Raw genomic sequence first — 22,500 nt, forward strand, 5'->3', positions numbered from 1 at the left:
AGAAAGAAAGAAAGAAAGAAAATAAAAATTTAAACAAAAAGTAAGAAAGAATTGAGCAAAGTAGACATAAATAAATAAAATAAGATTTAATAAAAAAAGAAAAAAAACCCTGCTAAAAATATTTTTTAATATATGAAAAAGTAAGAAAGAAATGAGTGATGAATAAACAAACAAACAAATAAATAATAAAGTATAAGTAATCATTAATTAATGTAATTTTATAAATTATAATAAAAAATGAAAATAAAAAATAAGAAAGAAACGAGTAAGAAAGATATAAATATAAAAAGCTAAAAAGAAAGAAAAAAGAAAGAAAATAAAGAGTAAAGCAAACAAAAAAAACCCCAAAACTAATAAAAAATGTAATTAAAAATTACCAAAAAGTTAGAAAGAATATGTAAAAAATAATGACAGAAAAAAAAGAAAGATAGAAAGATAGATAGAAAAAACAAACCAAAACCAAACAATACAAAAAAACAAACCTTATATAAAAAAATAATAATAATAAACTAAAAAAAGAAAAGATTATGCAAAGAAGAAGAAGAAGGAGTGGAAAAAAGAAAGATTGATGGTTATATATGAATTATATAAGAGAAAAAGTGAAAAATGCACTGTTACGGCTACCATAGAAACATGACACAGCAGAACTATATATAATAGAAATAGATTGGTTACTATTTTATAATAGTACACACACACACACACACACTTTAACTTACACTGAAGAGCAAACAGGCAGAGAAGAGCGAGTTTGTGTGCCATGATGAAAGTGTTCAGGAGCATTAACATCCACCGGCATCCGCTCTCTTACCTCTGGTGTGTGTGTGTGTGTGTGTGTTTTAAAACATTGGCTTCTTTAGAACAGAAGGAAAAGGAAATGAGAATAAAAAAGTTACGGCAGACCAGAAACGCTCAACATTCATATTAATTCATTAGTTAGTTAGTTCATTAGTTAGTTAATTCATTAGTTAGTTAGTTAGTTAGTTAGTTAGTTAGTTAGTTAGTTAGTTAGTTAGTTTATTCTGCACGTTTACCAAGGCTGGGAATATTATACTGTATTTGTGTGCTGCTCTAAACTAAAACATAGTTTGATCATTTTTTTGCTGCACTGATATTTCAGCTTTAAATAATGATACACTGAAACTCTGCATTAATGATGCGAATGATGTTGTTGTTTTTAACACAGGTCACCTAGTAACAGTTCAGTATTGATGTAACTCTGTCTAACTTTCCTGTTTCTGTGCATGTGTTTCCTCTAACCGGCCTTCCAAAGGAATTCTGTAGGACTTTCAGTGAGAATGTGTAGCTGTGGCTGCTAGAGTCTGAAAAAAAGGAAGACAGAAAGAAAGAAAGAAAGAAAGAAAGAAAGAAAGAAAGAAAGAAAGAAAGAAAGAAAGAAAGAAAGAAGGATAAAGGAGAGTGTGAGTGATTACATCTCTGTAGTAAAGGTATGTAGATAAACACACCCTGAACTGTTCGAGTGTTTATTCAGTAATACAGTGAGGTTACCTCACACTGACCAGATACACGTAGCAGCTCCATAAATAATCCCTGTGTGAGCGGGATTAGTCATCTCCAATTCTAGACTAACTATGAACACAAGATGTGGAGCTGCCATTTTTAACATTCACAAAATAAAACAACAACAACAACAACAACAACAATAACTACTCCCAGTCTACTTTAGGCCACGCCCACTCCCAGGTTTAAATCTGAATCCAGATCCAGAAGCTGCACTGTACTGTACACACACCTACACTGTAAATGCACTATAAAACATTATCAAAACTATTTTTAATTATTTTTTAATAAACATCTAAATAATAAAACCTCTCAGGAGTTGCCGAGACAGAAGCATGTTTGTGTTTATGTGCTGCTGTATGCTTACTAAAGCACAGTCACTGCTCTGGTGTACACATTAAAGTTCCTGCAGATGCCAAAGCTTCCTTCACCACTTTCACCTCTGACATTTTAAAGTAAAAGTGTTACTATACTGAGTACTTCAGCTGCTTTCACAGCCATTAACCACACCACTGATGATTAATAAAATACTGCCTCAAATTGTTTTATTTATATATATATATATATATTTGTGTAATGATTAAATAATAAACAGTTTTGAATAATTAAATATAATTAACAATAAACACAGTTTTATGTTTATTGTAATTGTATATAAGTATAGATACGGTTATTAAGCCATGCATATATACAGAAATGAATATATGGTTTATATGCATTAAACACACACACACACACACACACACACACACACACACACATATATATATATATATATATATATATATATATATTAAATATTTAGGGTTCAGCTAGTCAACACAATTTTTTAATAGGATTTTTTTTGAGCGATATAATAATATGTGTAAAATGAAATCTATGAAATTAAATTAAATAACATTAAATTACATTAATTTAGATTAAATTAAATATATGAAATGTAATTAAATCTAAAATAAAATCTATTCCATTTAAAATTATAAATAAAAACCGAATTAAAAATGACAATAAATAAAAACAACAGAATTTAGAATGGAATATATTTCTGTTAAGCTTCTATTGCTTTGTTAAAACTGCTACACAAACCAACCCGCATTGAATTGAATAGAATTGAAAATTTGTAAAAGGTTTTTTTCATGCAGTATTTTTTTTAATAAGCAGTACGTCTGTCACACCGCATGCCACAAATGTTTCCTCCTCAGTGTTCGCCTTCGTGTCCGTAGCTGCAGAGCAACAGCTCAGCATTTCAGCTTTGGTCTAAAAACCACACGCAGGGCGTAAACGCCAACGCAATCGAGGCTGTGAGCGAGAGCGGAGCGGAATGACCTACAATCCATGACGCCCACGCTGTGTGCTTTTCCTGTATATCGTCTCAGTGATAACATCAGTGTGACCTTTGTGAGCAGTAATAAGGTGGTGTGTGTCTTCAAATACTACAGCCTGTGCTGAATGACTGACGCACCGCTACAGCCTCGAATTAACATCTAACACTTTTAAATGAGCTCAAAAGTAATATATAGGACAAGAAAGCCAAAAAAAAAGAAGAGAAGACCTAAATTCATTCACAGAGCACATTTAGCTCTCAGGGTGAAATGAACACCTACAGTTATGCATTAAAGTAGATCGGATAGCAAATGGATCTATTAAAGCTAACACGCTAACATTTTAGCTCACTCAAAATCTTTTTATATAGAGACCCACACACACACACTGAGTAAATATATCACTCAAATATCACACAGGTTTTCACTCAGTCCAGACTTTTACATGAAGAAAACACTCTGATGCTAAAAGCTGCAGCTCTATCACGGCGGCCATTTTGGAAAACAGGAATGAAAGGATATTTTTGAACATTTCAAGGCGAGTTATCACCAGAAAGTTCCACTTTAAACTTCAATTACAAGCTATTTACAGAGTACACGAGTAAGCAAGCGCAGGAAGGTTGGGCTTTTGTAGTTACACAAAAGATTTCCGTTGACCTTTAGTTCAATTAGCCTCATTGTTGCCCTGGGGCAAAAAGCAAGAGGCACAGAGAAATCTTTCTGTACCTGGTATTAGTGTGACGTAATCGTGTGCGCCTTTTTCTTTTTAAAACTTCTGTATTTCTGTATGTTTAATCTTTGCTGGGTTGGAGACGTGTTTCGAGGTCAGGGTTAAGCCTCAAATCCTCTTTTCTCCTCTTGTGGATCCTCTTACTGCACTGCACTGGTGTCCTAACCGACCTGCAGCTCGGCAGCAAGACATGTACATTCTATTGTTATAATAAATCTCTGAAGCTGTGCGCATGCAACTTTATTATTAATATTATTACATTTTAAAAAAACAAAAAAAACATTTTCAATATGGATGGACTTTGAGGAAGCTGATATAGTTGTACTGTATGCGGCTTTATCTTAGCATCGGTCCAGATACAATGCAATTCTTTAAACTTTCTGACTGACTGAACCAGGTAAGATATCATTAAAATGACTTCCAATGCCATAATTATGCTCTGTTTATATATATATATTTGTGTTTAATTTCAACTTATTTGTAACACGGCAGCTTTATAGACGTATAGAAACATAGCAGGAAAATGCTAAAGTTTAAAATGAAGTTACTGTTAATCTCTGAAATTTATCTCTAATGAGCAAGCCTGAGGTGACGAGGGCAAGGGTTAGGGTTAGAGTTTAGTCATGTTAGCCAAGGTGACTGGTGTTGTGTGTGTGTGTGCGTGTGTGTGCGTGTGTGTGTTCTGTTCAATATGTTCAGTTTCCTCACACCTCCCAAAAACATGTCAGTTGGTGGATTGGAAACTGTTAGATGTCTTAAGGTGTGAATGCCCATGTGTGTGTGTGTGTGTGTGTGTGTGTGTGCTCCTGTGTGATACACTTATGTCTCATCAGGGTGTATTCCGCTAATAGACAATGTGGTGGTCTGATGAAGCTGAGTTACACTTTAAAACATTATCAAGTTTATTCATTTTTTCATTTGACATATTACAGAATGTATTGAAATGTTTTATTCCTATTACACCACAGCAACTTTCCAATTATTATTATTATTATTTTTTTAACTCTTTATATTTAATACACATTTCATATTTTGTCCTTACAGAAAGCACATGTTGTTCTTTGTTGAATTGAACAACTTTAATAGTTAATTATTAGGTTAGATTATGTGGACTATAAATCCTGGTGTGTAAATCCAAGTTGTTGCTATAGAAACGCTAAGTTTATAATAATACAATTAATAGAAAATTAATATAATCGTGTAAATTGAAGTTGGAGGATTGTCAGAACTCTTGTTATAGAAAATAAATCAACAATTTCTGACTAATTCAGCAGTGTTTAGTCAAGAGATCGCTTCCTAGGCCTGCTAGTGCACTACGTGTCCAATATGGCACTATTTAGGTGACTCAGCCATGTTTAAAGTCTTCTTTTAACCACCACTAGATGTCACAAGTGCAAAAGATATAAATTTTCACGGTCTTTAGTCTTATTCCCAGCACATTTACACACCAAATGACATTTATGTACACCAACTTCAGCTTATTTTGTGTGAGAAAGTTTGCTAATTGCAGCCTGTTAACCGTTAGCTAGCGAGTTTATCCAACACAAAGTGCTAAACCAAGTGTAAACATCACACAAGAAACAAGGGGTAGTAACAAATAAAATAAAAATAAACACCACAGCATCATTTAAAGTAATGTGAAAATGTCTTTAATGTAAATAAATATATTCTAGTTTTATATTTTTGCCTCGGTGTACAGTTCAAAAGTATTAGCATACAAGAATATTAGCATACAGGGATACACTGAATCACAACGTTTGTATTCAAGCCTTAAATGGTTTATACTAAGGGGCTAAATGATACCACAAATAGAAATGACTCATTTTTTGAATCTGAAATGTACACAATAAAACATTATTTGCATTATTTGCTTGCTTGTTTTTTATCTGCGATTCAATGACAAAGTTGCAATCGTGTTTGCCATTTTGAAAATTTCCCTCTGCCCCATTTGCAATGTGGTACTAAGTATTGGAGTATTTATGGTTTAGTTTATCTTCTATGTACACTAAATTATATCTTTAAACTATATTTTATAAAGAACGTGCTCATCTCCATCCAGTGTGGTTCCAGAAATGAGTAGCATCTGTCAGATGGGGAACTGTTAAGCACCAATGTTCTGTTTTTTGTTTGTTTGTTTAAAGTCTATATCTGTATTTTCAATTTCACTTCATTTCCATCCATTTACTGTTCCTTTTAGAGAGCTATAGCCCGTTATATTGAGCAATCATACCCGTGTCTGTAATATAATCACCCATTTCTATAGACTTTTTAATTCCCAGAAATCCACTGAATGTTACTCAGACCTCTGAGGAAGACAAATGAACCCATGTTTGTCTAGACATGTTGCAAAACATAACAAAAATATTCTCCCGTTGCTATGAGCTTTCAGGGTGTTCAAAATACGTTAGCATTTTTATAGGCTTATAGACTTATCTCCTGTGCAAATAAAATATCAATCTTGGTAATATCAGCTAACGGCTAAATGGCCACATTGATTCGCTTGATGTCTGTATTTAACACACTCAGATCCATTATTCTTTTTAATGGTTGTCATTCGGGGTTAAATTGTCAGCACAGATACAATGGTTTTGAGATTTCAGGATGAGGCGATCTAGAGAAAGGTTTCACATGAAGAGCGTGTGTCTTTCTGATTCCGATTAAAGCTAGTTAAGCTAGCTAGTTGATGTCAGGCGATGAAAGAATTGTTGTTTATGTTATACTATGAGAGATTTGGTTGCTATTAAATAAATAAACAAACAAACAAACAAACAAACAAATAAATAAATAAGGCATTTTAATGATGCAACCTGGGACTGTGATTCTGTGTAATCGGAAAGTTCCCCTTTGACATTTCTTCTGAACATCATGAATCATAAATGAATCATTTCTTCCTGATAAATAGGGATAAATATCAGACAGGTCAGCTGTCTAGTTCATCATTGCTCATTGAAAGTAATCTTCTTAATAGTTGTTAAAACAAGTTTTTACAGTCCAACAGCTACATCATTTACAGTTGACATGTGCCTACATATTGTTGTTTAGGTCAGAACTTGGGCAAGATGGATTGTTACTAAGAGTTGAATAACCACAAAACTAGACTTTTCCATTTCGGAAGTTGTGAGTCCCTGTGTTGAGTCGTTAGCGGTGTCAGGCGTTGTGATGTCAGGTTTCTTTGAGTCGTTTTTTGAGTCTAACTAACTAACTAACTAACTAACTAACTAACTAACTTCTGATTTTATGTGGTTGAAATGATAAAGAACAACCCCAGTTGATGTTGCTGTGTTGTGCAATTTTTTTAGTGTGGATTTAATTTCATTTCACTAGTGTAACAACATTTACATTTGACATACGCCTACATATCGTTTGGGATGTCAGGTTTGTTTAGGTCAGAACTCGGGCAAGATGGATTATTACTAAGAGTTGAATAACCACATCGCTGGACTTTTCCATTTTGGAGGTTGTGAGTTTTTTGAGTCCCTGCAGATTTTTTGTGCCAAAAAAATGACGACAACTTTTACATCTGGCAGAAGGATATGAGGTCATTCAATAAAATTGTCATTGTCAATAAAATTGTCATTGTCAATAAAATTGTCATGCAGCAGAAGACGGCCTTGTGCATAATAACTGAAATATGAGTAAACAAACGCTGATAAACCCATGCATAGGTACAGAAAAAAATGATCCAATCCTTTATTTAATATGGTTGCACACCTGTGCTTAGTATCAGGGAAAACAATATAGACGGTTGAGGGTTTCAGCTCAAGCGTTGTGCCCTACCTAGTGTACTCAATATCTAAGGCTCACGGTTTGAGACACGCCCACTCTCTTATCCTCCTCCCCTTTCTCAATGTATCCATAACAGCGTGGGCGCGAGAGTCAGCATGAGCGCTTTAAGACCAGGAGAAAGCACCGAAAGCCACTTAAAATGGCGAGGATTGGACATTTTAGCTCCACATAGGTGCAGGTAGAGGAGGTGTTGCGCCCATTTTTTTCCTCCTCTTTTCAGCTTAACGTTTCTTTGAAGTGAGCGCGAGATAAATCAAGCCACGGTGGAGTAACGTTATAAAACAAAACTTGGATGAGAAAACAAGGTGGAGAGCAGCGCATGGACGTGTGAGTGCACTTAAAAATAACATTACACGCCATTAAATAACGGGTCGTGTTGCAAAAAAAGCAAAGGCCATTTTGTGGGGTTTTAAAGAAGAAACGAGTGGAGCATGTGCAGTAGCGGGTTTTTTTTTTCTCTCTCTCCCTTTACTGTTATGTGTTGACACTGCAGCGCGCGCGCGTGCACAGTTTTCTGTTTCACTAAACACCTGATTAAGTCGTTAGCTAACTAACTAACTAAGTAACTAGCTAACTTCTGGCTGTATGTGGTTAGAATGATAAAGAACAACCCGAGTTGTTATTGTTTGTGTTCTGCAGTGTGGATTAAATTAATTTCACTAGTGTAACAATTCTCGATTCTGATTGGCCAAAAGGTTTTACTTAATATTGTTTAACGTTATCTTGGAAAGTAGTTCCAGCTGCAAGCCAAATCACAGGTTTATATTAATGCACTTGTTCTAATATGTTACTGGTACTATGCAGGGTTTTCCATAATGTTTCATACGTTTCATCTCTTATGTTGTAGCTTATAGTGGTTAAGGTGTTGGTCTACTGATCAGAAGGTTGTGAGTTTGAATCCCAGGTCCACTAAGATGCCATTGTTGGGCCCCTGAGCAAGGCCCTTAACCCTCAGTTGCTTAGATGCATATAAAATGAGATGAACTGTAAGTCACTCCGGACAAGAGCATCTGCAAAAAATGTTGCCTAGTCAGCGGAGGTTTGTGGACGTCCAGTTCTCGGTTGGTCCGAAACACTTCCAGTCTTTCAGTCAGAATTTGTTCAAACGTTTGGAAACAGCGTTGTATGCGCCATGTCACATCACAGCCATGAGAATGATTTCAGTTTTGTCAATGGCTTCAAAGAAAACAATGTAAACTATGTATGAAGAGACATTTTGCTGTAAAGTGTGTATGGAGACTTTTGGGATGGCCAGTTTAACAGCTTACACAGAGACCTGTACGATGGATAGGTCACATAAACCGATTACAATAGAAATGTTGTTGATATTTCTACTGCTCCCTACGTGTCGGACCAACCAAGCTGTGTCCACACAACTTGGCCCAGGTTTTACGCCGGATGCCCTTCCTGACAAAACCCTCCCATTTTATCCGGGCTTGGGACCGGCACTGCATCCAGTGGCTGGGGTTTGGGTTACTGGCTAGAAATCGAACTCGGGGCTTCCACATGGTAGGTGAGAAACCTACCACTAAGCCACCAGTGCCCTAAACTGATTAAAATATGAATAAACACATGAAGTTGTTGAAGCGGTGAGGTTTTTGAGAGGAAATATTTAACTTTTTTGGGAGGAGTCTCCAGTGTCGGTGCTTTGTATCAGCCTGAGGAAAAAGCTGTAACTTTAGGTAATGAGGAAAGTTCTCAAGATTGAGCAGTTTGCTCTTTATCTTGTTAAAAGTAAAAGAGGTGAGGTGATGGAACGAGGGAAGGAGTCTTCAGTGTCAGGACGGAGTTGTTTACACTTTCCAGTTCCATAGTAATCTAATAAACCGTGTGGTGTGGCTTGGAGTCTTCTGTTGAACACTTTATATGCAGGAACTAACTTGTTTTTTTGGCGTGATATGATCGTAATCGTAGCTTAGTTTGAGTTTTATTTGTTTACACAGCTCAAAGGTCACTTGTGTTTGCTACGCTGAGACTTGTCCTTGCCTTTCAGGAAGTGTTGTGTATGAGCTCCGTTTATAAACCCGCTGAATCAATCACAGGCTATATAATTCTACACTATATATATATCATACAATAACATACACTACGGCATTGTTGAATTCTTGAATCTGATTGGCCAGGAAGTCTAAATGACTATCGTGATGCGCTCCGTGACATTCCGTGTAACAATAAATGGTTAAACAGTATTTGAATTTTATTATCCGCTAACAGAAGCTAATTAGAGGATTAACTAATTTGCATATTCATAGATCTTTGTAAAGATATTTTTGCAATTTGTTGCGTCGTACCCGGGTTCGTAAATGAGTTGGCGCAGGAATTTGCCTTTTAACCATTGTTCTTTTCCGTTCAGTGTCATACTCCGTGTCACGACACCCACATGCGTGGACGTGTTTACTAGTAAAAAGAGCCGAACAAGGTGGAGCTGGACGTGTGTGTGTGTGTGTCATAGAGTGTCAGTTTTTGTCAGCACCTACTCGAATGGCAAGAATTAAAAGCTTAATTTCTTCTGAAGAACGTCAGTGGATTTGGTTTGGATTTGTGGTGCAGTTGCTGGCCGGATAAAGCTTTCGTGCGGAGGAAATACTCCGGTGAATAGAGTGTGTAATCTAGCTGAGGGAACAGACACTGAAGGTAAGTACTTCTGTTCACACCCCCTATTAGAAAAGACACAATGTCTCCTGTAAAGCAGAAGGAGAGGTTTTAAACCTTTTATTTTGGTTCCCTTTTGTTCAAGTAGGTCAGTCCCATTCAGGTAGAAATCTCTCTTTCAAGACAGACCTGCTTGACATTGACTTAACCATGACATAAAAACAAACACTTCACATCAACTTCATCTAACTGACAGCTTCGACACTACAGGATGTGGTGGTGTAGAGAAACAATCAGTGACAGGGTGGTGTGATGAAGTGCAGTTATTGTTACCACCAAAGAGTTGATTAATTCTCACAGGAAATTGGTGGTGGATTTACTCTTTCATTCACTTAAGATTACGCTCTGTGTACATCTGACCATCATCAGCTCTTCTACCACAAAGTTTAAAGCTCATGATCGTCCAGAATGTGTCGTACAGTTTCCCTAAGAATTAAGATTCCCCAACGCTTCCAGCATGATGTTCCTGTACACAAAGCCCCTGAGCTCCATGAAGACATGGTGTGGAGGTGGAAGAACTGGAGGACTCAACCTCTACTGGGATGAACTGGAGTCTCATCAACATCCCAAACATCAGAGTCTGATCTCACTAATGATCTTGTGAATGAATGAACACAAATCCTCACAGCAACATTCCATCATCTAATGGAAAGACGTCCGAGGAGAGGAGAAAGAAAGGAGAAGAGAAGAGAGGAGAGAAGAAGAACGGAGAGGAGAAGAAAGGAGATACGAAGAGGAGATTAGAAGAGAAGATGGAAGAAGAGAAGAGAGGAGAGGAGAAGGAAAAAAAGATAAGGAGAGGAGATAAGAGGAGATTAGAAGAGATGAGAGGTGAAGACAGGAGAGGAGAAAAAAAGAGAAGAGGAGATATAAGAGGAGATTAGAGGAAGGAAAAGAGGAGATTAGAAGAGAAGTGGAAAAGTTAAGAGAAAGTAGGAGAGAAGGTAAGAAGAGAAGATGGAGAGGATATAGAAGATAGAAGAGGAGATAAGAAGAGAAGAGGGGAGATAGAAGAGGAGATAAGAAGAGAGAGGCAGGAGAGGAGAAGTGTGGAGATGATTTTAAGCACAAACAGCACTGGAATGAGATCTTTAATAAGGTCACATGGGTGTGATGGTCAGGGGTGCACATACTTTTGCTCATATAATGTAGGTAAAAAAATTTAAACCATTCTAGCTCACAAGTACAAGGAGATGGTTTTATCATGCTAACATTTACTCTTAAATATATAAATATTCAGGTAAAGTTCAGGTCGGAGGTTCAGAGCTGGATTTCTGGAAACTGGAACTCATAGTGGGATTTTATGAGACGCCGTATTACCAGGATGTATTAATGGGCTGTTGATGAGAAGCGTATTCTTGCGTGATGTAGGAAGGTAACAGGAAGTGTGTGTGTGTGTGTGTGTGTGTGTGTGTGTGTGTGTGTCTGTGCCCAGACCTGCTGATTGATCCTGGAGATTAAATTGGTGATGAATGATTAGCACATCAGTGGAAAAGGTGAGTGTGATGATGTGCAGGATGTTGTGCAAAAACATTACTCATGACTCGGTCAGATCCAGCCACGATCACTGCTCATGCGTCCATCTTCCCTTCTCCTTCTTGACCGAAGTCCAGCGCTGGACATTTCCTCAGGAGATTTGTTTTTCCCCTCATTTCATGTTATGTGAGAGTGGCCAAGATTATTTGTTAGCACATGTTTTGTTCTGTTCCTCGTTCCTCATGTCCTCTTGCTTTGATTGTTTAACTCATTTGAAGTGGACTTGGAGTCTGGACCCGTCCCAAACCTCAGGACCCTACACCCCCCCTCACCCCCCCTCTTTTATACTCTCACTGAAACGCCCAGTGGTGCTGAAGCCCTGCATGTTAGTGTGAAATGGAGAGATATTTGTCAGAGGACAGATTATTTTTTTTTTTGCAGCCCCTCCCTTCCAGAGGCATTTTCTTTCCCCTCCCTCTCTCTCTTTCTCCCTCTCTCTCTGTCTCTCTCCCTCTCTCTCTCCCTCCCTCTCTCTCTCTCTGTCTCTCTCCCTCTCTCTCTCCCACTCTCTCTCTCTCTCTCTCTCTCTCACTCTCTCTCTCTCTGTGTGTCTCTCTCTGGTATTTGACCTGTGTAATCTCCTCAGAGACTTGTGTAAAGGGGAAAGCACTCCATAAGGAGATGTCCTCATTAGTGTGTTTATGGTCTTTCTGGTTTCTTCACGTTTCCTTTGCCTGACCTCTTGGCTGAGTTCCAGCTGATTACACTGACCAGTGCATTAGGCGTTAGTCAAAAATCTCAGGGAGAAAAATATTTGGAAGGAAAAGAAAAACAAACTAGTCCATGAAGAGTTTACTGTTTACAGCTACGTTTAATTACAGCTCTATATGTGGAGTGAGGACTTCAGCAGATACCATGTAACAGGGATTTGGGCAGTCTGTGGGTTTAGTAAATGTATGATCAGTATGAGGGATTAGTTAAGGTGAGCATTTGGTCACTATGTGGGTTTGGCCAGTCTGTGTGAGGGATTAGTTAGTGAAAGGGTTTGGTCTCTATGAAGGATTAGTTAGTGTGAGGGTTTGGTCTGTATAAGGGATTATTTAGTGTAAGGGTTTGGTCTGTGTGAGGGATTAGTTAGTGTAAAGGTTAGTTAGTGTAAAGGTTTGTTCTCTATGAAGGATTAGTTAGTGTAAAGGTTTGGTCTGCGTGAGGGATTAGTTAGTGTAAAGGTTTGGACCTTTAGTGTAAAGGTTAGTTAGTGTAAAGGTTTGGTCTGTGTGAGGGATTAGTTAGTGTAAAGGTTTGGTCTGTGTGAGGGATTAGTTAGTGTAAAGGTTTGGTCTGTGTGAGGGATTAGTTAGTGTAAAGGTTTGGACCTTTAGTGTAAAGGTTAGTTAGTGTAAAGGTTTGGTCTGTGTGAGGGATTAGTTAGTGTAAAGGTTTGGTCTGTGTGAGGGATTAGTTAGTGTAAAGGTTTGGTCTGTGTGAGGGATTAGTTAGTGTAAAGGTTTGGACCTTTAGTGTAAAGGTTAGTTAGTGTAAAGGTTTGGTCTGTGTGAGGGATTAGTTAGTGTAAAGGTTTGGTCTGTGTGAGGGATTAGTTAGTGTAAAGGTTTGGTCTGTGTGAGGGATTAGTTAGTGTAAAGGTTTGGACCTTTAGTGTAAAGGTTAGTTAGTGTAAAGGTTTGGTCTGTGTGAGGGATTAGTTAGTGTAAAGGTTTGATCTGCATGAGGGATTAGTCAGTGTAAAGGTTTGTTCCGTGTGAGGGATTAGTTAGTGTAAAGGTTTGATCTGCATGAGGGATTAGTTAGTGTAAAGGTTTGGACCTTTAGTGTAAAGGTTAGTTAGTGTAAAGGTTTGGTCTGCATGAGGGATTAGTTAGTGTAAAGGTTTGGTCTGCATGAGGGATTAGTTAGGGGTTTAGTCAGTGTGCATTTGGTTGCTGTGATTTCACTGGTGTATGGGTTTAGTCAGTGTGAGAATTTGGTCCACATGAGGGGTTTAGTTATTCAGCAGTGGAGAAGGTAGAATGTTATTTAAAAGAGACAGGATGCAAATAAACAGTGTATGAAAAATGTTTTGTTTAGTTCAGTATAATACTCTGATCTGATCTTCACTCAGTGAGTCATTAACACTGAAAGAGCTCTTGAAGACAAGGGCAGTGCCTCAGAGTGAAACGCCCGTCACACCCCATTTTCCTAACGGCTCTCTCTCTCTTTCACTCTCTCTCTCTCCCTCCCTCTCTCTCTCTCTCTCTGCCCTCAGGTTTCACACACACTAACATGTCAGGCTTAAAGCTCTGTCTTACTCCTGGTGTTTCTCACTGACTTTATGGGACTCGAAACACTGCTCTTGTGATAAGTCTTTACTCCTTCACTACACTTCTCTACTCTAGTCTGTTCAATTCAATTCAGTTTATTTTGTATAGCGCCTTTTACAATGAACATTGTCTCAAAGCAGCTTTACAAAAGAAGAAAACAGAGAAAGGGGAGGGGAAAATGAAAAATAATAATAAAAAATAAAAAATAACTAATTAACTAGAAATAAGAATAAATTTATTAAATTCTATAATTAGACTATTTTATCCTATTTCATCCCTAATGAGCAAGCCTGTGGCAACGGTGGCAAGGAAATACTCCCTGGGATGGAAAGGAAGAAACCTTGAGAGGAACCAGGCTCAGAAGGGAACCCGTCCTCATTTGGGTGACACTAAACAGAAAATAATGTAACTGTAACTGATTAATGTCCTTTCTACAACAGCAATCAATGACCCATGAGGAATTATTAGGTCATTGTAGTTTCTAAGGTCATTATAAACTCTAGTTCTTTGCTGTCACGGGCTGACAGATGAAATGGCATATCTGTGATGGTGTGAAAGTCCCCAAGTGGCTCTGTCCATGGCTGTCTCCTGGACCACACAGATCCATCCACAGCATCAGTGGGCACCATCAAGCGGCGAGACTCCGACCAGGGGTAGGGCAGCGGTCGCACTGGAAACTGGCAAACACTGGGAGCTCAGGAGTGGGGTGTATAGCTCGACAGAGAAGGTAGAGAGAGAAAGAGAGAGATATTAAGTTTCTGATCATGTGATGTTTAAAGACAATGCAGAATTATGTTTAAAGTGCAGGCAGGGACTCCGGCAAGACTAGCTATGACAGCATAACTAAAAGTAACAAAAGTAGTACTCTACACTGCTGTACTATATTCTATACTACTCTACTTTACTCTATTTTACACTAGTCTACTCTACACTGCTGTACTATCCTCTATTCTACACTACTCTACACTTCTGTACTCTACTCTGCTTTACTCTACTCTATTCTATTCTTCTCTACTCTACTCTATTCTATACTTCTCTTCTCTTGTCTTCTCTTCTCTACTTTGTGTTACTCTACTCTACTCTACTCTACTCTACTCTACACTGATTGGTCCATCCCTGGCCTGGACCAGTGCTGTAAAGCTTCACATAATCTGATCCTGTTGCCTTGACCTTTTACTGAACTCAGATTACATCACGCCAGCTGCTTTAACATCACGATACACAACTCTGAGTCCACTTCAAACCTTCTGTAAAGAAATATCACTGTGTTTAATCCTGTTTAGCTCCTGTCAGGAGTCGCCGGTTAGCGCTGCGTGTGTCGGGTGCGAGCGTCTGATTGCCTGGAGCTGCGTGTCAGTAAAACGCGTCCACAAGACGAGACGAACAGGATGCCACAGCCACGTCCTTCCCATCTCTCTGAACTGATAGAGCGTTTAGATCAGAGGGAGAGCTCCAGCTGCATGGAATTACATAATAAGCTAGATAAACAATTGGAACTGAGACGATGGTTAATGCTTAAACACCGGTTCATTTCGATATTATCTGATAATAAGAGTGTTTGAAGACTTGAAGAAAGCACTGATCTCCCTAGAGAGGGTTGTCAATCGGTCACTCCAGGAGCATGTTTTTTTGCGATTGTTGCGCCAAAAAATGCTCTTTTTTTTTTCGATAGGTTTTTTGCAACCTGCATATATATATATTTTTTTGTTGCATAAATGATCTTAAATCAGTAAAATCACATGATTTCTTTTCATGATTTCTTGTTCTTCTTGCAGTGAAGATATATCTGTAATGATTTTCTCCGAGAGCCGTGCTCACGCTCCTCACACGTGAAGGGAAAAGCGATTTGGCCGAATGTGTGTTTTGATGATGTCATATGATGCAATTTGGCCCGAATCTGCAGAAAATCTGTGTCATGTTGGAAAATTGCAAGCTGTATCTGAATATCGCTGCTTCTGCTTGATTTTTTAATAGGGAAAAAATGGCCTTCTTGTCTTGATGAGCTGCATTCATAAACCATTTACATAACTGGCTGAAAACCACCGAAGAGTCGCAGCCGTTCTTTTTACGTTTATCAGTTCTCCTGCAGGATTTTTCATGCTTTCTCTTTCCTGAGCCAGATCTGTCTCGTGGTCCATCAGTTCTTGAGTCACGATTTTTTTGTTGACGATCATCAAAACAACATCTGGATCAGAATTTTCTCAGCGCTATGCAAATATGGACCCGAATGCCGGTTTTTGCATGTTGTAAAACATTCTTTGTGCAGGAGTGGCTGCAGATTGCCTTCTCGGATTCACGGCTCTTGCTTTAACAGAAGGCTGTGAAGACGGGGGGAGAAGCGAGGGATTCAGATGGCTCTTTGTTTCGGCCGGTTAATCCTCCGTAGGGTTCCGTTTCCGTTTCCGTTAACCCGAACCTGGTGACATGGAATGGAAAATACATCTCCACTCATAGGTGTGTGTTCACAGTAAACACCGAGTGTGGAGGAAATAATAGAAGACCAAAGATCCAGACGTTCACCTAAAGGATGTTTATAGCACACTTTGCAGTAAGAGTGTGAACCTTATACACTGTCCAGACTTGAAACTTCTCCCAGACAATTTGGAGCGAAAATCAGTCCCAGAATGCAGTGCATGACTCTAAGAGACGACGAGCTCTAAGGACACGGACCGAAGGGCTAAAGCTCTGCTGCATCGGCAAGAAAAATGCTTCAGAGAAATGAATGAAGAAGCATGTGGCTTAGATTTCATAAATAAATACATTTGTTTTTGATGTCAAGTACTGACTTGGGTCTTGAATTACACCGTTTATTTATTTATTATTATTATTATTATTATTATTATTATTATTATTATTATTATTTTTATTTGTTTTAATAATGCAATCGCATGCTGGTATTTTTTAAAATTATTTTTTAGTCATTTCTTTATCTATCAATTTATTATTATTGTTATTATTATTATTATTATTATTATTATTATTATTTACATTTTAATGATGCAATCTCATTCTTGTCTTTTTTTTTTCTTTTTTTTTAATTAATTAATTATTTATTTATTTTTGTGCCATATATCCAAAACAAACGCTCGTATTGTCTCTGGTTGTTGTAGCGTGAATCTTTCCCCCAGTTTCTGCTTGGATTAAAGCCTCCCACGCCTCCCACAGCTCCATGCTGGATAAGATAAGCATAGTAACAGGTAGCAGAACGGTTCTAATGCTGATGTTTTCCTCTGACCCACCTTATCAAGAAACCGGTCACGACTCAAAAACCTGGACCGCGTGGTGCCTGAGGACAGAAACGGCTATAAATCTGCTGTGTCCTGAAACGCCTGATGATCTAACATGTCCTGAGACGACTGAATCATAACATTCAGGAGGGGTTTGTCGACGTCGGTAACTGTTTTTCTGTTTTTCTTTGGAAAATCTGGAGGTGTTCAGATGCCAAAGAGTTGCAGAGTTGAACGTTCTCATAGACATCCCATAATACTCCCAGTTCTAAGAAACGCAGCGGAGTGAAGCTTCCTCTGGATTTTAAAAACACCGGCTGCTGTGTTCATGATCAGGACGATGATACGCAGCATCACGGCTCTGACCGACTTCAGACGCTGCGGTTTATGATATAAAAACTCTCAGGTTTGAGTCAGACCAGAGTATTACAGACATCACTACACATGTGCCTTTTTTACAATGATTACACTGGTGAGCTGGTGAACAGGTAAACTGGTGAGCTAGTGAACTGGTTATCAGGTGAAGAGGTAAACAGGTTAACTGGTGAGCAGGTGAGCTGGAGACCAAGTGAACTGGTGGCCGGGTAGACAAGTGAGTTGGTGACTAGGTGAACTGGTGAGCTAATGAACAGGTGAACTGGTGAGCTGATGAACAGGTAAACAGGTGAACTGGTGAGCTGATGAACAGGTGAACTGGTGAGCTAATGAACAGGTGAACTGGTGAGCTAATGAACTGGTGAACTGATGAACAGGTGAACTGGTGAGCTAATGAACAGGTGAACTGGTGAGCTAATGAACTGGTGAACTGATGAACAGGTAAACAGGTGAACTGGTGAGCTAATGAACAGGTGAACTGGTGAGCTAATGAACAGGTGAACTGGTGAGCTAATGAACAGGTGAACTGGTGAGCTAATGAACTGGTGAACTGATGAACAGGTAAACAGGTGAACTGGTGAGCTAATGAACAGGTGAACTGGTGAGCTGATGAACAGGTAAACTGGTGATCAGGTGAGCTGGTGACTAGGTGAACTGGTGAGCTGATGAACAGGTGAACTGGTGAACAGGTGAGCTGGTGACTAGGTGAGCTGGTGACTAGGTGAACTGGTGACTAGGTGAGCTGGTGATCAGGTGAGCTGATGAACAGGTGAACTGGTGACTAGGTGAACTGGTGACTAGGTGAACTGGTGACTAGGTGAGCTGATGAACAGGTGAACTGGTGATCAGGTGAACTGGTGACTAGGTGAGCTGGTGAGCTGATGAACAGGTGAGCTGGTGACTAGGTGAGCTGGTGATCAGGTGAGCTGGTGACTAGGTGAGCTGGTGACTAGGTGAGCTGGTGACTAGGTGAGCTGATGAACAGGTGAACTGGTGACTAGGTGAACTGGTGATCAGGTGAGCTGGTGATCAGGTGAGCTGATGAACAGGTGAACTGGTGACTAGGTGAGCTGGTGATCAGGTGAGCTGATGAACTGGTGATTAGGTGAGCTGGTGACTAGGTGAACTGATGAGTTAGTGAGCACGTAAACATTAGGTTGGTGTGACATGACGTGCAGCCTCTTGTTTTACCTTCTTTTTATTCTCAGTGAGCCTTATGCAGTGCGCACGTATAAGACAATGCAGGTAGTAAAGGCTTTGTGAAGTCGCGTGACAGTGCGTGGTGTTGGTGTTTTGTCTTCATCAGACATCAACACAAAGAGCTGCAGAAGAAATAAACAGCTTTCAGTCCCAGTCAGTCCTGATCGGAGTGATTTTCCTGTTCCTGCTAAACACACCTAAACCTGATCCTGTGTGTGTGTGTGTGTGTGTGTGGAAGGATCTCTGGATGTTATTTTATAGTCTCTCTCACACACACATGGATCTCTGAGCTCAGAGGGATGTTTCCACAGGTTTTTTTTCCCTCCCAGAACATTCCTCCTGGACGTAATCCTCACTCAGGTCAGAGTTTTTCAGTGTGTTATGACTGAAGACTGCAGGGATGTACAGCTGTTATTACAGGATGGAGCTGGTTGCTGCATGTTTGTGTAAGCGTACAGTCTGCTTGTAGCGCCTTGTTCTGTCCCACAGGCAGATTACAGCTGAGCGCTAAATAACAGCGCGGGGACATCGTGCGTGACGGGCGTGCTCGGGCTTGCGAGCGCTAGCTAACAGACGTGAGGCGAGTCTCTGTAGAGATCCGCACACACACTCGCAGCCATCAGTGTGTGGAATCCAGGCTGGTGAGCTCCTCACGCAGAAGAGCTTAAAGCTTGTTTACGTATTTGCAAAAAAAAAAGAACAAAAAAATTTTGAAAAAAAACCCATCACTTTTTTTGTGCTTTTAAAAATATATTTAATAAAGACTTTTATTGTGGAAAAGCCTAAGTGTTACTATAGCAACAATAAGAAATGAGACTCTTATTTTATCATCAAAGCTGACATCTTTCCTGAATCTCTACATCCTGAAGACTGCTACTCTTGCCAACAATTTAATTTTTTATAATTTTTTTACGTATCATGTCCCCTGTGCTTTTTATCTGTTTATAGTTACATTTAATCTGAGCGGTTTGTGATTGTTTACGTTACTGCACTCGTTCTCTCACGATCCTCTCTTTCGTTTTTCTCTCTCATGAAGACACAATAATCACAGCGTGTCATCTTCCTGAGAATCCTCCAATCTTCTTATTTATCTGTTTTTAGTATTATATAATCTCAGTCTCTCTCTTTCTTTCTCTATCTGACATTTTTTTCTCATTTACCTGTTGATCTCTCTCTCTCTCTCTTTCTTTCTTTTTTTCTGTTTCTCTCTTTCTTTTCTCTCTCTCTCTTTCTTTTTTTCTGTTTCTCTCTCTCTCTCTCGTCTCTCTCTCTCTCTCTCTCTCTCTCTCTCTCTCTCTCTCTCTCTCTCTCTTTTGTCTCTCTCTTTCTTTTGTCTCTCTGTCTCTCTCTCTCTCTGTCTCTCTCTGTTTTGTTGTCGATCAGTGTGAAAGTGTGTGTGTGTTACTAAACCACAGTATTGCAGGTTAGATATTCTGAGCTCACACGTGAAAAGCCCGGTCCAGATGTATGGAAACTAGTCGTGTTCGGGTCACTCAGCTGATGAACGGGTTTAAATTCAACAACAGAACAAAAGTCCATTTTTGTTCCTCCAGTGTGTGATGTGAGTGGATGTTTTCTGACCAATCAGATTTGAGAATTCAGGAGTGCTTCGGTGTAGGGGGTTATGCTTTACTGTGTCGTGAGTTAACTCTCCAGATGTGAGATTTTAATAAATCCGCTTGTCGAGGTTTGCGGTATGAACACGAGACAAATACTCCGATTGAGACGTATTTAGGTTGTGTATGTATAGATGTGTGTGTGCGCATATGTCCATAAGATGACTAATACTCACACACACGTCATCTTATGGACATATGCGCACACACACACACACACACACACACACACACACACATGCACTGTCACCAGATTCACCACCTTGAGTCTTGTGATTTTTCAAGTGACTCGTGTCAGATTCATGAAGTGATTCATGAGTCATTTGCAGAGACGGCTGTAATTCTGGACAAACACTGGGATTTTTGTTTGTTTTTGGTTTCTGTTAAGCGACCAGTCCTTGTGTCACTGAGCAAATACCAGTCAATGCCTTCACAAGAATGGATTTATTTACAATTTGTCATGTCTCAAATTCATTATATGTCTGAGAACCCAGAGGAAAGTCCACACTGAGGGTGAACTCCAGAGTCTGGGTTCTGATTGGTCAGAAGTGTTTATATTAAAGCGCGTGATGTGATAGGTTAGCGTTTCTATAGTAACGCGTGTGTGTGTCTGAGAGTGTGTATTTGTGTGGGTTTGTGTGTAAGTGTGTATATACATATACGTGTGTGTGTGTGTTTGAGTATATATGTGTGTGTGTGTTTCTGTAGTTGTGTGTATATTTGTGTATGTTTGTGTGTATTTGTGTATATGTGAATGTCTACGTATTTGTGTGTGTTTGTGTGTGTGTGAATGTTTATGCAGTGTATGTATTTGTGTAGGTGTGTGTGTTTTGTGTGCTGAGATTCTGCAGTGATGAGAGAGGACACACTGATAGTGTAATTATGTAGATTATTGTTCGGTAAATCAGAACATTCGAGTTTAGCCACTAACTGAATGAAGGTGTGTGTGTGTGTGTGTGTGTGTGTGTGTGTGTGTTTCATTTTCTGTTTCATTATTTTGTTTGAAATCCAGTCCAGCTGTTGAAACTGTTCAGCAGTGACAGGAAGTGCAGGTGAACCTCTCGAACCTCTTCCACCTGACACTCAGGAATTTGTGGCTTTCTTTCTTTCTTTCTTTCCTTCTTTCCTTCCTTCCTTCTTTCCTTCCTTCCTTCCCTCCCTCTCTCCCTCCCTCCCTCCTTCCTTCCTTCCTTCCTTCCCTCCTTCCCTCCCTCCCTGAAAGTCCGGAGCCATGATCCACAAACTCTGAGCCGAATCAATCCCGAGAGCTGGTGATGCTGTGGGGAACGAGGTAGAAATGTTCAGAGAGTTCTTAGAAAACACACACACACTTCTTAAAAATGTTTTTTTTTCCTCCCGGTCTGGCTGCCGGCCAGTCGCAGCTGTAAAAGCACACATGGTGTGAGAATCCAAAGAAACAGACACCTTCTGACCGGCGAGTCTCAGACCTACAGCACACATCAGAGACGTTTAATATTTATTTTGTTTTATTCCACCTCGCTGCTGGATTAGCGATTCAGGAGGTGTCGATTTCTGGAACAGTAGCCGAACGTCAGAAGCTGCTGACCAAAAAGCAACTTTTTTCTCCATACGGCGAAGTTTTCTATAAAGCCATGTTTGTTTATCTGACGTTTATGGAAGGAGTCTCCAGTGTCGGAGGCAGAGCTGGACGCTTTCCTCACCTTCGACAGCGCTGGGTGTAAAGTAGCAGTCTAAATAATTCTAAACATGTATTCTAGCAAGAAAAAAAAAAGACCATTCAGTGGAACCTCAGCATACGAGTTTAATCAGTTCAGGAGTTCTTAAGGGGAAAATTTGTATTGAAATGAATTTTCCCATAAGAAATAATGTAAATACAGATCATCCGTTCCAGCCGCCCACAAATATGACCAATATTCCCAGTATGAAGCGTATGGAAACTGTACGGCTGCTTACAAAGAACTGACCCAAGCCAAGCATTCCATGTCAAGGGTCCTCACAGGAAGTCGTGCCACCAAGCTTGGGGTAAAAATAGAACAGACCACCCACACCACCGATCTGTCAACAAGAAAACGCCCGAAAAATCACCTAGCTTTTGAACGCATGCTGAAGACAACGCTGGTATCGTGGGTTGACTCTTTCACACAGATTTCACTGACTGAAATAAAATTTGTAAAATTCGTAAACTCACTTCGCATGGCTTTACACTGAAGCTAGCAAGTTTTGAATGGCTCCCGGACGTACGCGCAACTTAGCCGACGTTCGGGTCAGTCCGGTTCATTTTGTATGCTGAAA

The 22,500-nt window shown here is 39.4% G+C and overlaps 2 protein-coding genes across 6 annotated transcripts in view; one reads left to right on the plus strand and one right to left on the minus strand.

The window, feature by feature from the left end:
• LOC131362851 (uncharacterized) overlaps positions 1-818 on the minus strand; it is a 5,270-nt gene extending 4,452 nt beyond the window's left edge. For both annotated transcript variants that reach the window (XM_058405147.1, XM_058405146.1), the window contains exon 1: positions 720-818. In XM_058405147.1, the coding sequence (XP_058261130.1) occupies positions 720-789 (70 nt within the window). In that variant the 5' untranslated portion in view covers positions 790-818. The remainder of the gene's footprint in view (positions 1-719) is intronic.
• A 6,609-nt stretch (positions 819-7,427) lies between these two features.
• Positions 7,428-22,500, plus strand: part of sema4ab (sema domain, immunoglobulin domain (Ig), transmembrane domain (TM) and short cytoplasmic domain, (semaphorin) 4Ab) — a 44,279-nt gene continuing 29,206 nt past the window's right edge. The window contains exons 1-2 of one of the 4 annotated variants that reach the window (XM_058404682.1): positions 9,718-9,993; positions 11,447-11,507. The gene's annotated coding sequence lies outside the window, so the exon portion shown is untranslated. Of the gene's footprint in view, positions 7,687-9,717; positions 9,994-11,446; positions 11,508-18,844; positions 18,971-22,500 lie in introns of those variants that run through there. The other 3 variants (XM_058404680.1, XM_058404681.1, XM_058404683.1) reach the window with 3 other exon arrangements.

Source organism: Hemibagrus wyckioides, linkage group LG12, assembly GCF_019097595.1.
Source record: "Hemibagrus wyckioides isolate EC202008001 linkage group LG12, SWU_Hwy_1.0, whole genome shotgun sequence".
In the NCBI taxonomy this organism is placed as follows: Eukaryota; Metazoa; Chordata; class Actinopteri; order Siluriformes; family Bagridae; genus Hemibagrus; species Hemibagrus wyckioides.